Genomic DNA, 13,288 nt, shown 5'->3' with positions numbered 1-13,288 from the left:
ATAGATTTTACTGTAATTGGTACGAGAAGGAAAATTGGAGGACATTGTACAGTGCATGGGGTTGGGTTGGGGGATTTTTTTCCCCCTCCCTGTCTTTCCTCTTTTGACTCATTTTACATCTGTGAGCTTTGGATCCCGAGGGAGGAGGAGGAGGAGGAGGGGGGAGCCACGGCCAGTTCTGCACAAAAACTCGGAGGTGGGAGGACCAGGTGGTTTGCTCTGGGTTGGGACACAAGGAAAAGCCAGGGGCCAGCCCAGGTTGTCCCTTGTGGCACCACGGTGGTGCCACCAGGTCACACCAGGAGCACTGAGAGCTCCCTCCCAGTGCCAAACTGGGAGAGCCCCCAGTTCCCTGCAGAATCCTCAACCTGCCTCGGGCCAGGGGGCCAAAATCTGGCCCAAATCCTGTGATTATTTATTTATTTATTTATGATTTGGGGCTGTTTCTCCAGCAGGGTTTGTAACTTCTCTTTCCCTTTTCCAGCCTGTGTAAAGGACGGACTCTCTACTCCGTGGTGAGGGACGCCAAAATTGTCCTGGATGTCAACAAGACGAGGCAGATAGCACAAGAAATTGTGAAGGTATGGTCTGGTGGGGTCTGGATCCTGCAGAAAGAGCCCAGTCCAGTCATTCTGGGGAGCAGGAAGAGGAGCAGCCAAGGATTCTGAGCAAGATAGAACTCCTTGGTTTTAAAATCCAAGGATTCTGGGCAGGTTAGAACACCTTGGTTTTAAAATCCAGTGATTCTGGACAGGTTAGAACTCCTTGGCTTTAAAATCCAAGGATTCTGGGCAGGTTAGAACACCTTGTTTTTAAAATCCAGGTGTCTTTGACATCTCTCATGTGGCTGAATTGGGGTGGCACCAAAGCTTCCATGGGCTCCCCGTGCTTGGGGCTCATCCTGGCCCACTGCTCCTCTTCCCTGCTGGAATTTCAGGTGTTTAAATCCAGCATTGCTTCTGTGGGGGAGTTCCTGGTGGGATATTCCTCTCCTCTTGGAAAAAAAAAGGAAAAATCATGGAATGGTTTGTGTTGGAAGGGAGCCTAAAACTCATTACATTCCACCTTCCACCATCCCAGGGCTGCTCCAAGCCCTGTCCAGCCTGGCCTTGGACACTTCCAGCATTCCCAGAATTCCCATAAAACATTCCCAGGGCTGAGGCTCCTGGAGAAATCCATGCCATGGTGCCACAAGGCCAAGCTCACATACATTTTCCAGAGCTAAAAACGCTTTTCCTTTCCCAGGGATGACCCCAAGTGCATCTTCCACACCTCAGACGTGTCCCTGCAAACAATCCCGGGCAGGATCCTCCCATGGCAGGGTGGAGTGGCTGGGAATTCGGGTCCTGAGCCCTCACAGCTTCCCATGGGATGTCAGCAGCAGCACTGAGGTGTTGAGCTGTCTGCCAGAACGGGGCTGTGCTGTGATTCCAAACAGATTTATCACCAGGAATATTTGGCACGTGCTCTGCCATGGGAGCTGTGACAGTGCCCCCGTGCCCTGCTCAAGGTCAGCCAACATTTCCCCCCTGGAGCTGATCCCACATGTAACTGTGGGGAAACAACAGAAAATCAGATTTTCTGGCAGACCTTAGCCCCTCTTAAATGCTCAAACCCAGGTTAAAAGCAGAATGTGTTCAGAAATATTTCCTGGATGATGCCTTTTCCTTGGATGGTCCTTAATAAATTGTTTATTTTGTGTTTATTTAGACCCAGTTTTAACTTTAAATTTAAAATTCCTTCAATCCTCTTGGACTCTCCAGGTGAGCACAGCCTGAACCTTTATCTGCCTCAGAGCCACGGCCTGAGCTGGGGGTGCCTGAGGCAGCCCAGAGCCTCTCCCTCCTTAATTCCTACTTCTGATCCATGTTTTCCACCTTTTAGACACAGATTTTTTCCTGCTGAGCAAACATTTGAAGCATCACAGTCTAGCCTTGTATTTTTTCCCCCCTTTTTGTGCTCAGGGCTTTTGCCTTCCAGATGTTCCCAGCAGGAATAAGAGCTCTGTTCAGCCCCTTTCCCTGCGTGGGTTCACTGCTCCGTGTGGGTTTCGAGGATGAGGCTGAGACATCCTTGTTTTCTGCAGCTGCTGCCTGTTGGGAACAGGTTGGAAACCTCCAAGTCTGTGATGTTGAGAGGCAGAGAGGCTTTGTATCCACCTCAGATCCCTGGAGGAATTAACAGAGCTCTCCAAAGGCTCTCCCTGGGCACCAAAGGGAATTCCTGGAGAAGCCCAGCCCTGCCCCAATGCCATGACCCAACCTCATGGCCCATTCCTGCCGAGGAGCAGCAGCTCCCCAGCCTTCCCACCTCTACCCACCAATCTCCAGCAGATATTTTGGGGCACTTGGAAGTGGTGGGTGTCAGGGAGGGAAATCCCAACACCTTGGATGGGGTGGGATTGAAGCTGCATTTTCCGGAGGCTTTGGATTTTCTGCACAGTCACAGCAGCTGTTTGATTTTATCCTTGGAGTCCTGGAATGTGACGGGAGAGCTGCTCAGCTCCTTGGATCAGTGGGTGCAAGGTTATCCCGAGATCCTCGGGAGGGGGAGGATGGTTGATCCCGGGAGGGGAGGAAGATTCCTCCCGGGAGCGGTGGTGCCGGCAGAGGGAGCTGGCTTTTCACACAGCCCAGCAAATGAGGGCATTCCTGGGCCCAGAGTGCTTCCTCAGGGATCATCCCAGGGGCTGGAATTTGCAGTGGGATCTGCACGGAGCGAGGTGAGGGATATGGGGGTTTGCCCAGAGAAATTCCTTCAGCAAAGGCCGGGCTGTGTTTGATGATTCCATGAAGATGAGCTCCATGGATGTGGGAGCAGGGTCCTGGTGCTGCTCTGGGGTCCCATCCCCTCAAACAATGGGAAGGGGCTGCAGAGCATTCCCGTGGCACTGGGGCTCATCCATGGATGCTCAGGGCCCTGCACTGCACCTGGCCAGGGAAACATTGGAATGCTGCTCCTGGCTCCACCCTGGCACTTTCTGGAGGTGACAGTGACATTTGAAAGCTGATTTTTAAACCTCATCACTATTTCATGTGCTGGGAGCTGGAGACCCCTAATTAATCCCGGTGCCTGGAATGGTCCTGGCATCCAGCCCCAAATCCTTTCCTTCCTCCAGCATCCCTTGGCAGAAACTCTGTAGGATTTTCTCCCCACGGGGGGCAGTGAAACTCCCATATCTTGCTGGGTTGGGGTGTTTTTCTGTTTGTTTTCCCACTTTTTCCAGATGGTGGAATTTGGATTGGGCTTCTGGCTCCACATCAGCCACCAGCTTAAAAATAAATTCTTCTCACACAGCCTGTGTGGTTAATGATGATAGATGAAAAGATGAGACTCAGGACGGATGGATCCCCATGGAATTCCAGTTCATAAATCCCCCTTTTTTCCAGTGCCAGACAACCAATATTCCCTCTTAAGCAACAGTTTGCCGGCCTGTTGGGCATTGATCCTTCAGCAGCATCCTGCAGATCAAGTTTTCCCCGAGTCTGCTTAGGAGAGTGAAAAGTGGGACAGCATGAAAATCCCTGCTGAAGTTGGGATAAATGTGCTTTATCCCCCTCCCCGTTCCCAGAACGATCCTGTGGAGCTGAACATCCGCCACGCGGAGCTGCCGGCAGTCTGCTTGATTTGCCGAGGCTAAACAGGAGAGTTTGGATTTCCCACCCATGGCCTTTTTGTGCCTCATTAGCACTAATTTTAATTAACCACCGAGCAGTTTTTCCTGGGGGGGAAGGAATTAAGGCAGGACTCCTGCGAGGCGCCCGTTTCCAGGCGGATGGGGCCGTCGGAAGCGCCGGTGGGGCTGTGGGGAGCGGTGAATTATTACCCTCCTCTGCCAGCCCCCAAAAAAACAGAGGCAGAAACATCATCACCATCCATTTCCCAGCAGAGGGTTCCAGGGAAGCGGCTGCCGGGTGGGTTTGCCGCTCATTTTTCCTGTGGAATCAATTAATCAGGACGATGAGCGGGCGCTGTGGCAGCTGGGACACCCACTCCACAATCCCATCTCCCTCCAGGAGCCCATCCCTTCCAGGCACTTTCCCTTCCTGCAGGGTCCTTTGGGGACGTGGTCCAGCCTGGATGTGCCGTGGTGGCTCATGGATCCCATGGGAATGCTGCCACTCTGGTGTTATCCTGCCCATTTGTGCTGCTTTTGTAACCTTGGGGCGTTTTCCTCTCTCTGTTCCATCCCAGGGAATGGGATACCTGCATGCCAAGGGCATCCTCCACAAGGACCTCAAGTCCAAGAATGTCTTCTACGACAATGGGAAGGTGGTGATCACCGACTTTGGGCTCTTCAGCATCTCCGGGGTTCTGCAGGCAGGCAGGTAGGAGGGCATGGACACACTGGGGCTCCTCCCCGTGCCCTAAAGCTGGGAATGATCCCAAAAAATCCCCCTCCAAGTGCTTCTCTGTGTCCCCAGCCTCAGCAGACAGGAGCTCAAGAGGCCTTTGAGTGTCGTGGGGCTGCTCTGTTTGAAGGGAGATGGTTTTGATCCGTAGGAAGGAACATGATGCCGTGTGTGAGCCTCTGGAATTTTGGTTCAGAGAGGCAGATTGTGCCCCTTGCACCAACCTCTTCCCATGGGATGTGTCATTTCCATGGCCAAGCCACCCTGCAGCCAGCCAGGAGATGTTCCTGTGGCAACAGGGCTGGTTCATTCCTTGGCTTTTCCCTTTCCATCGTTATAAATCCCTGGCATCTGCTTCATCCCCTGCCTGGATTGAGTGATGCCATCCCTGTGCTGTCCCCACTCCAGTGACATTTTGGGAATCACAGACATCTGGCCATGGTGTCTGTGCTGGGCATGGAGCAGGACATGGACAATGAGAGCCAAGCTTGGGATTTTCACAACATTGTGACATTTTGGGGTCTTGGAGGGTTTAAATCTGAAGGTTTTGGTAAATGCTCTTTATTAATTTTCTTGTCCTGGTGCTTTGGGAGATTTTCCAGCTGTAGGAATGGCAGGAAAAAGAGTTCCAGCAGCTGTGGAAAGGAGGAAAAGCAAAGCTGGGGTGGAAAAAGGAAACAGAAGTGGGGAAGGAAGAACAGAGGTGATATTTCCCATTTTTTGTTAAGTGGGGAATAAGAACATTGCTGACTTTTCCCATCTTTCCCACTATATCCTTTGTGTTGGATTTCCCTCTAAACCCTTTGTGTTGGGAGCAGAACACCCCAAGCTTGGGCAGTTTTCTCCTGGTCCTTCCATCTCCACGGCAAAGATGCTCAAGAGATAAAAAGATGGAAATGATGGATTTTTCCCTAATTTCCCTGTGATGATTTCAAAGGATTAAAAGAAACGGCAGTGGCCGCCTCTCTCCATCCCACATTCCCAGATTTTCCACTCTGCCTGGATAAATATCAATGGATTTCAGCACAAACTTGGCCAAAAATTTTGGAAAGCCAGGAAATCAGGATCTCCTGATCCAAAGTGGGATTTGCCTCTGGTTTGGCAGCTGGGCGGGGGACTTGGGATTCAGGGCCTGCCAGGAGGAAGGGGCGGCTCATTCCAGCTGGGAATGAGGATTGGGCAAAACCGGCCAAGCTTTGGCAGGAATCTTTGCTGTGAAGGTCAGGGATGCTTCAGAGATGGAATGAGAAATGGGGGAATGGGGTTTCTGAGGAGGTGGCCAATGTGTGGCCACCTCTGCCCAAGATTGGGATGTCCCTTGTGAGGTTAGAATCCAGGAGGTGGCCAGGAAAGCAAGGCTGGATAGAAATGAGCAGAGTTTTGCTGGAAAAATTGAGAAAATGAGAAAAATTTGTGCCCTGGGCTGCTGGTAGCAGATGTTTTCTGCTGGAGGAGAGCTGAGAGGAGAGCAGGGATCCACAGCCACCATGAATTTTGGAACAGGAAGTGTCTGTAGGTCTGATCTCCCCTTTTCAGGGTGGGTTTTTGCTGGTTTTGGTGTTTCTCAGATGAAGACGAGAGATAAATCCCAGTGTTGGGTTCTTAGTGGCTTGGAGAAACATCTCTTGGGAAGGAAGCAAATTTTTGGAGGTCAGGTTAAGGATGGTGACATTTCTTCAGCTGGTGTTGCTGGGGTTAAAGCACTTCCTGCAGAGATTTGGTGACTTGGGGTTTCATCCTGCTGAAACCAGATTTATTCCTCCTTTATTTAAATGTCCTTGGGCTCAGTGGGGACAAGGAGGAGATGGAGAGGAGCCATGGATGCTCCAGAGGGGACAAGGAGGTGTCATCAGTGATTCCCTGGAGTGGCAGTGTCCCTCCCTAGGGAAGGGAGCCCCTCTGGTCACAGCCAGACCTGTCACTGGTAATGAGGACAGCTTTGCAGGCAGGAGGACCTGGATTGTGCCATTTTGGGATTATGGGCCAGCTTTGAGGTGGAACCCCATCCCTGGATGGTTTCCCATGGGATTTTGGCCCCAGGCTGACATTCAGGAGGACAGATGACCCCACAGCCATCCCTTAGCCCTGTTCATCCCCATCTTTGGGAGGGTTCCAAGCACAAACAGGGAGAAATCCCTGGCAGGAGCCAGCCCAAGGTGACGTGGGACAGGTTTGTTCCCTCCTGCTGCTGAACCTGGGCTCAGACACACGATGGAGCTGCCTCAGGAGTCACCACCCCTGGTGATCCAGGGATTTTGAAGCCAGCAGTGTATCCCAGGTGCCTGCTGGAGGATGTAAAGGATGGAGAAGTCACCAATGTCATCCTCAGCTGTTGGCCAAAGGATTCTAATGGATTTATCCCAAGCAGAGGGAGCCTGGGGAGGTGGAGGAAGGACAAATGAGGTGAAATGAGGGGTTGTTATAAAGCCAGGCTGCTCCCATGGGAGATGCCATTGGAGGTTTGGACTTTGAGGGGCTGTTTTGGGGCCAAAGACCCAAAACCACCAATTCCCACGCTGTTACTTTAGGATGGGTTTGCTCAGAAGAGTCACTTTGTGGTGCCCAGTCCAAATTCCTGCTCCAACCACAGTGGGGTCCCTGGGGGAATTCATCCCCACTTTACCCCTGGATCCTTTAAGGGGTTTTGGTGCAAAGGGCACAGCAGGAGCCCCAGCAGACCCTAAATCCCCATCACCAGCCTGGGAGAGCCAAAGTTCCCCTAAAGCACCATCCTGTGCCCCAGTTTTGTCCTGCTGCCTGGCAGGGACATTTCTCAGAGCAGGGTTAAAACCTGACTTTGCAAGGATGATGTGGGAAAACCAGGCTTAAAAACCTTGGGAAGAGGTGGGAAGCTCTTCCCCACTGGGGATGTGGAGATGCTGTTCCCTGGTGTACCCACAGCTCCAGCTCCATGTCCCAGCAGGACCACCATCCAATTTTGTCCTGCTGTCAGGACAGGAACAACTGTGCTGACTTTTCCAGAGCATGGTTAAAACCTGACTTTGCAAGGATGACGTGGGAAAACCAGGCTTAAAAACCTAGGGAAGAGGATGGGAAGCTGGGGATGTGGTGGTGCTGTGCTCCAGGGTATCCACAGCTCTGGCTCCATGTCCCAGCAGGAATCACCATCCTGTGCCCCAAATTTGTCCTGCTGCCTGGGCAGGGACATTTCTCAGAGCAGGGTTAAAACCTGACTCTGAAAGGATGGTGTGGGAAAAACCAGGCTTAAAAACCTTGGGAAGAGGATGGGAAGCTGCTTGCTGGGGATGTGGAGATGCTTTCCCCAGGATACCCATGGCTCCAGCTCCATGTCCCTGCAGGAGCCACCATCAAATTTTGTCCTGCTGCCTGGCTGGGACATTTCCAGAGCAGAGCTAAAACCTGATTTTGCAAGAATGATGTGGGTAAAATCTGGCTTAAAAACCTTGGGAAGAGGGTGGGAAGTTGGGGATGTGGTGGTGCTGTGTCCCAGTGGCCCCCACAGCTCCAGCTCCATGTCCCAGCAGGAACCACCATCCAATTTTGTCCTGCTGCCTGGGCAGGGACATTTCACAGAGCAGGGTTAAAACCTGACTTTGATGTGGCTAAAACCAGGTTTAAATCCCTGAGAGGAGGGTGGGCAGCTGGCGGTGCTGTGCCCGCTGTACCCACGGCTCCGTGTCCCACAGGAGGGAGAACAAGCTGCGCATCCAGAACGGCTGGCTGTGCCACCTGGCCCCCGAGATCATCCGGCAGCTCTCGCCCGACACCGAGGAGGACAAGCTGCCCTTCTCCAAGCACTCGGATGTCTTTGCACTGGGGTGAGTCCTGGGACACGGATCTGGCCTGGTTGGGTCAGGTGGGAGCTGCTCTGGACTCAGGAGGGGATGAGGACGCTCTTGGTTTGTCCCAAATCCAAGGGGATGCTGCTGGATGGAATTCCCATGGCTGGGCTGGATGAACCTTCCTGCTTCGAGAAATTCTGAGTGAAACCATCCCTAAATCACCAAATCCCCTTGTTTTAGATCAGGCTGGCTCTGGGTAATGGGATCCAGAGTATCCTGAGGATGCCAGCCTGGGGTGGGAACACAGATCTGGGAGTCGTTGGAGAGCCCAGTTCTCCCCAAATTACCAAATCCTCCTGTTTTGCACCAGGGTGGTGCTTGGCAATGGGATCCAGAGTATCCTGGGAATGCCAGCCTGGCATCATCTCTCCCCTGCACCCTCCTGGGGCAGGTGCCAAAGAGAAGGTGCTTGGATGATGGAGATGAGATGTCAAAGGTTGGGGACACAGCTCTGGGAGCCCCTGGACACCCCAATTCTCTCTAAATTACCAAATTTTCCTATTCTGGCCATGAATCAGGGTGGCTCCAGGGAATGGTATCCAGAACATCCTGGGAATGCCAGCCTGGCATCATCTCTCCCCTTCACCCTCCTGGGGCAGGTGCCATTGAGAAGGTGCTTGGATGATGGATGGGGATGCCAAAGGTTGGGGACACAGCTCTGGAGCCCCTGGATGCCCCAATGTCCCCCTCCAGCCACTGCAGAGAGCTGATGGTGGTGCCAGCTCTATGAGCAGTTACCAAAAGCCAAGAAAATGAGAATTCCTAAGTTTTCCTCAGCAAACCAGCTCATTCCTCCTGCCCTTTTTCTGCCCACAAACCTCCCTGAGGGCACGAGCCCAATTCCACCCCGCTAAACCTTTCCCAAAACCTTTCCTCTTTACCCAGAGGATTAATTTTCTCATGGATACCTCGAAGGCTGTGGGATTAGGGAGCGTGGGCCCGTTATCCGAGGCAATATTCCCATCAAACCCGCAGTAATTACAGCTGGAAGGGTCTGGCTCTTTTATTTTGTGCCCTCCCTGAGGTACAACTTCAGCACAGAAATAAAGAGGTAATTAAAGGATCGTATCCAACTAAGTGAGAGTGGGTGGGGAGACGTAATTTTCCCTTTTTTCCCTCAGTTGTGAGCTCTGCCCTTATGGAAAGTGTGAATTTCCTGAAAAGATGAAAAGGTTTCCCCACGTTTTCCCTCTTTCTTGTTTCTGCTGCCCTCCATCGAGCCTGGGAGGCTCAGGGCTGATCCTGAGGGGTCGCTTCCTTCCAGGGATTTGGAGATCAGGGAGAGCAAGAGGAAAAGATCTTTTAAAGATGACAAAAACTCCCAGTGAGAAACTGGAATTAATGCCTTGGATGTGTTGAATGCAATCTGAGGGTGCTTGGATGCTCCTCCTGAGGATTTTGTCCTGTGGCCAAGCCCCCCATTCCTCTGCACCCACATCATTCTCCCATTATTCAACTTTCTTTTTTTTTTTTTTTTGAGATTTCCAGCCAAATTATGCAAAATCAGAAGAATCCCAATTCCCAAAATCAGGGAGCTTCCCTAACCGGGAGGAATCTTTCATTTATCAGATAGATTTTTTTCCACCCTGCTGTCATTTTAACCCTGGGTTTTGATCCTTTCAGTGGTCATGAGGGCATCCCTGGGAGGGAAAAGCAGGTCCAGGGAATGTGCCTTGGACAGTGGGGCTGGCATTGTGGGAATCCAGGCTCATCCAAGCTCCGGGTGCCAGAAAATGATGATGCAAAACTTGCAGGCAGCAGCGGGGGCGGAAAACCACAGGGGTGCCCACCGGTGATGCCCTTGTTTTGGGATATTCCCTTGGATTTGGGATTCCTCACGGAAAAGAGGGCTTGGCTTAGCAAGGAGAGCAGGAGCAGATGGCCGGGGCTTCATGTGGCCATCACCTGGGGAGGACACCTGAGATGGGTCATGGCACGGGTTTTTGGAGCTTGGAGAGATTTTTGGAGGAGAAAAAGGGAAAAGCTGGAGTGAAAGTGAATTCTTGGGCTCGTCCCTTCCCGGAATTCTGCTGGAGTGGCAGCTGCATCCCCACCATCCTCTCTTCAGCTGCTGCATGGGCAGTGCTCTTGCATCCAGGTGGGACAATCCCACTTGATGGCTCTGCCTGGGCCTCCATCAGCCTCTGTCCTCCTTCCCATGGGCTGGGATCTCCCTTGGTGGGAATCAGGGCTCGCTCCAGGAAAATGGGAGAGGTGACACCTCTGTATCAAGGAGCACCTCTGGGATGAAGCATCTCCTGGATGGTTCTGGAGCAGGGAGAGAGGTTGGATGTGGCTGCAGTGTCTGGACACCTCCCCATTGTCACAGATGTCTTTTATGAAAAGTCTTTTCTTTAAGATTTTTTTCTTCTTGAGAAGCTGAGAAGCCTCAAAGACAAAATGTAAACAATGGTTATCTGCTGCTGTGGAATGCAACAAGTAGATCTTTGATTGGCCCATGTTGGTTGTTTCTAATTAATGGCCAATCACAGCCCAGCTGGCTCGGACTTTCTGTCCAAGACCCAAGCCTTTGTTATCATTCTTTCTTTTTCTATTCTTAGCCAGCCTTCTGATGAAATCCTTTCTTCTATTCTTTTAGTATAGTTTTAATATAATATATATCATAAAATAATAAATCAAGCCTTCTGAAACAGGGAGTCAGATCCTCGTCTCTTCCCTCATCCTAAGACCCCTTGAACACGGTCACACCCCATCCTGAATCCCTGCTGGCTGCTCCATCTCTGATTCCCAGTGTCTCCCAACAGCACCATCTGGTACGAGCTGCACGCCCGGGAATGGCCCTTCAAGACGCAGCCAGCGGAGGCAATAATCTGGCAGGTGGGAAGAGGGATGAAGCCCAACCTCAGCCAGATCGGGATGGGCAAGGAGATCTCGGTAGGTGCTGTGGGGCCCTGTGGGGGTGTACATGGACTGGGACATGGCTGGTGGGGCCCTTGGGAAACCCTCTGGATCTGCTGATCTCACCCAGCCAGGCTTGGTCCTGCTGCTGAGCTCAGCTTGAGCGCTCCCTTTGCTCCAGCCTTTCCCAAGGTTGTAGGGATGGAGATGGGTGCTTGTGGGGTGGACACCCCCCCTTCATCCCAGCCTTTCGTGAGGATGTGGGGATGCAAATGGGAGCCTCATGGGTTGGGCACATTCCCTCCACCCCAGCCTTTCCTTAGAACCCAGTGATGGAGATGGGTCCATCCAAATCCTTAAGAACCCAGTAATGGAGACAGATCCTCATGGGATGGATATGTTCCCTCCATCCCAGCCCTTCCCAAGGAATCTGGTGATGGAAATGGGTCCTCATGGGAAGGAGACATCCCTTCCATCCCAGTCCTTCATGAGAATTCAGTGATGGAAATGACTCCTCATGGGATGGAAACATGTCCTCATCTCAACCCTTCACAAGGATCCAGTGATGGAAATGACTCCTCATGGGCTGGGCACATCCCCTGCATCCCAGCCTTTCCCAAAAATCCAGTGGTGGTGGTGGGTCCTTATGGGATGGACACACCCCTTTCATCCCAATCCTTAACAAGACTCCTGTAATGGAGACAGATCCTCATGGGATGGACTAATCTTCTCCATCCCAGCCCTTCATGAGACTTCAGTGATAGAAATGGGATCTTCATGGGATGGATATGTTCCCTCTATCCCAGCCCTTGCCAAGGATGTGGTGATGGAGATGGGCTCTTCGTGCTATGGAGACATCCCTTCCATCCCAATCCTTAACAAGAAACCAGTGGTGGAGATGGCTCCTCATAGGATGAATATGTTCCCTCCATCTCAGCCCTTCCCAGGAATCTGGTGATGGAAATGGGATCCTCATGGGCTGGGCACATTCTCTCCATCCCAGCCCTTCCCAGGAATCTGGTGATGGAAATGGGATCCTCATGGGATGGACATGTCTCCTCCATCCCAATCCTCAACAAGAACCCAGTAATGGAGACAGATCCTCATGGGATGGACTCATCTCCTCCATCCCAGCCCTTCCCTGGAATCTGGTGATGGAAATGGGATCCTCATGGGATGGAAACGTCCCTTCCATCCCAGTCCTTCCTGAGAATCCAGAAATGGAAATGGCTCCTCATGGGGTGGATATGTCTCCTCCATCCTCCTCCCTTTCTAAGAATCTAGTGATGGAAATGACTCCTCATGGGATGGAAACATTCCCTCCATCCCAGCCCTTCCCAAGGATGTGGTGATAGGGATGGGTCCTCATGGGATGGACACATCCCTTCCATCCCAATCCTTAACAAGAAACCAGTGGTGGAGATGGATCCTCATGGGATGGACTCATCTCCTCCACCACAGCCCTTCCCAAGGATGTGGTGATGGAGATGGGTCCTCATGGGATGAATACGTTCCCTCCACCCCAGCCCTTCCCAAGGATCCAGTGATGGAAATGGCTCCTCATGGGATGGACTCATCTCCTCCATCCCAGTCCTTAACAAGAACCCAGTAATGGAGACAGATCTTCGTGGGATGGACACATCCCCTCCATCCCAGCCCTTCCCAAGGATGTGCTGATGGAGACGGGCTCCTTCGGGACGAGGGCTGTGGTGGGAGGGGGCCTGGCTCAATTCCTGCTGGGAGAGGGCCTGGCTGGGTTTCCTGACGCTCTCTCCCTGTGGCTCCAGGACATCCTGCTGTTCTGCTGGGCCTACGAGCAGGAGGAGAGGCCCACCTTCACCAAGCTCATGGACATGCTGGAGAAACTGCCAAAGCGCAACCGCCGCCTTTCCCACCCGGGGCACTTCTGGAAGTCGGCAGAGTAAGTCCCTATCCCCATTTTATTCCCAGATTCCATGGATTAGGGGAATGCCCTGCCCAGGGACCCTTCCCAGACCCTCAGCCATGGCAGCTTCCAGCCTGATCCCTTCTTCTCCCATGGCCAAATCCTGCTCTGTTCCATTGCTTTGGCTTAGTCACATCCCTGTGCTGCAGGAAACGGCATCAGAGGGTCCCCAGTTGGGATTTTGGAATCTGCCCTGTTGGGAACAGCAGGCAAAATGCAGAGCAATCACTTAGAAACTCATTTTCCTCCCCGGAATTTGTCATGTTGTGACAAACAGAACCAAAATCTCACCCGTGCGGGGGTGGCAT

General features: G+C 52.3%; 1 protein-coding gene across 1 annotated transcript in view; it reads left to right on the top strand.

Annotated features, from left to right (window-relative positions):
• KSR2 (kinase suppressor of ras 2) overlaps positions 1 to 12,960 on the top strand; it is an 85,360-nt gene extending 72,400 nt beyond the window's left edge. The window contains 5 exon segments of the mRNA XM_071445699.1: positions 485 to 581; positions 4,195 to 4,328; positions 8,021 to 8,152; positions 10,942 to 11,071; positions 12,823 to 12,960. Of these exon segments, the coding sequence (XP_071301800.1) occupies positions 485 to 581; positions 4,195 to 4,328; positions 8,021 to 8,152; positions 10,942 to 11,071; positions 12,823 to 12,960 (631 nt within the window).
• Positions 12,961 to 13,288: the final 328 nt, after the last annotated feature.

This window comes from Agelaius tricolor, unplaced genomic scaffold, assembly GCF_023055355.1.
Source record: "Agelaius tricolor isolate 1412-34295 unplaced genomic scaffold, bAgeTri1.0.p SCAF_20, whole genome shotgun sequence".
NCBI lineage: Eukaryota > Metazoa > Chordata > Aves > Passeriformes > Icteridae > Agelaius > Agelaius tricolor.
This window is presented reverse-complemented; position numbering and strand designations above follow the sequence as displayed.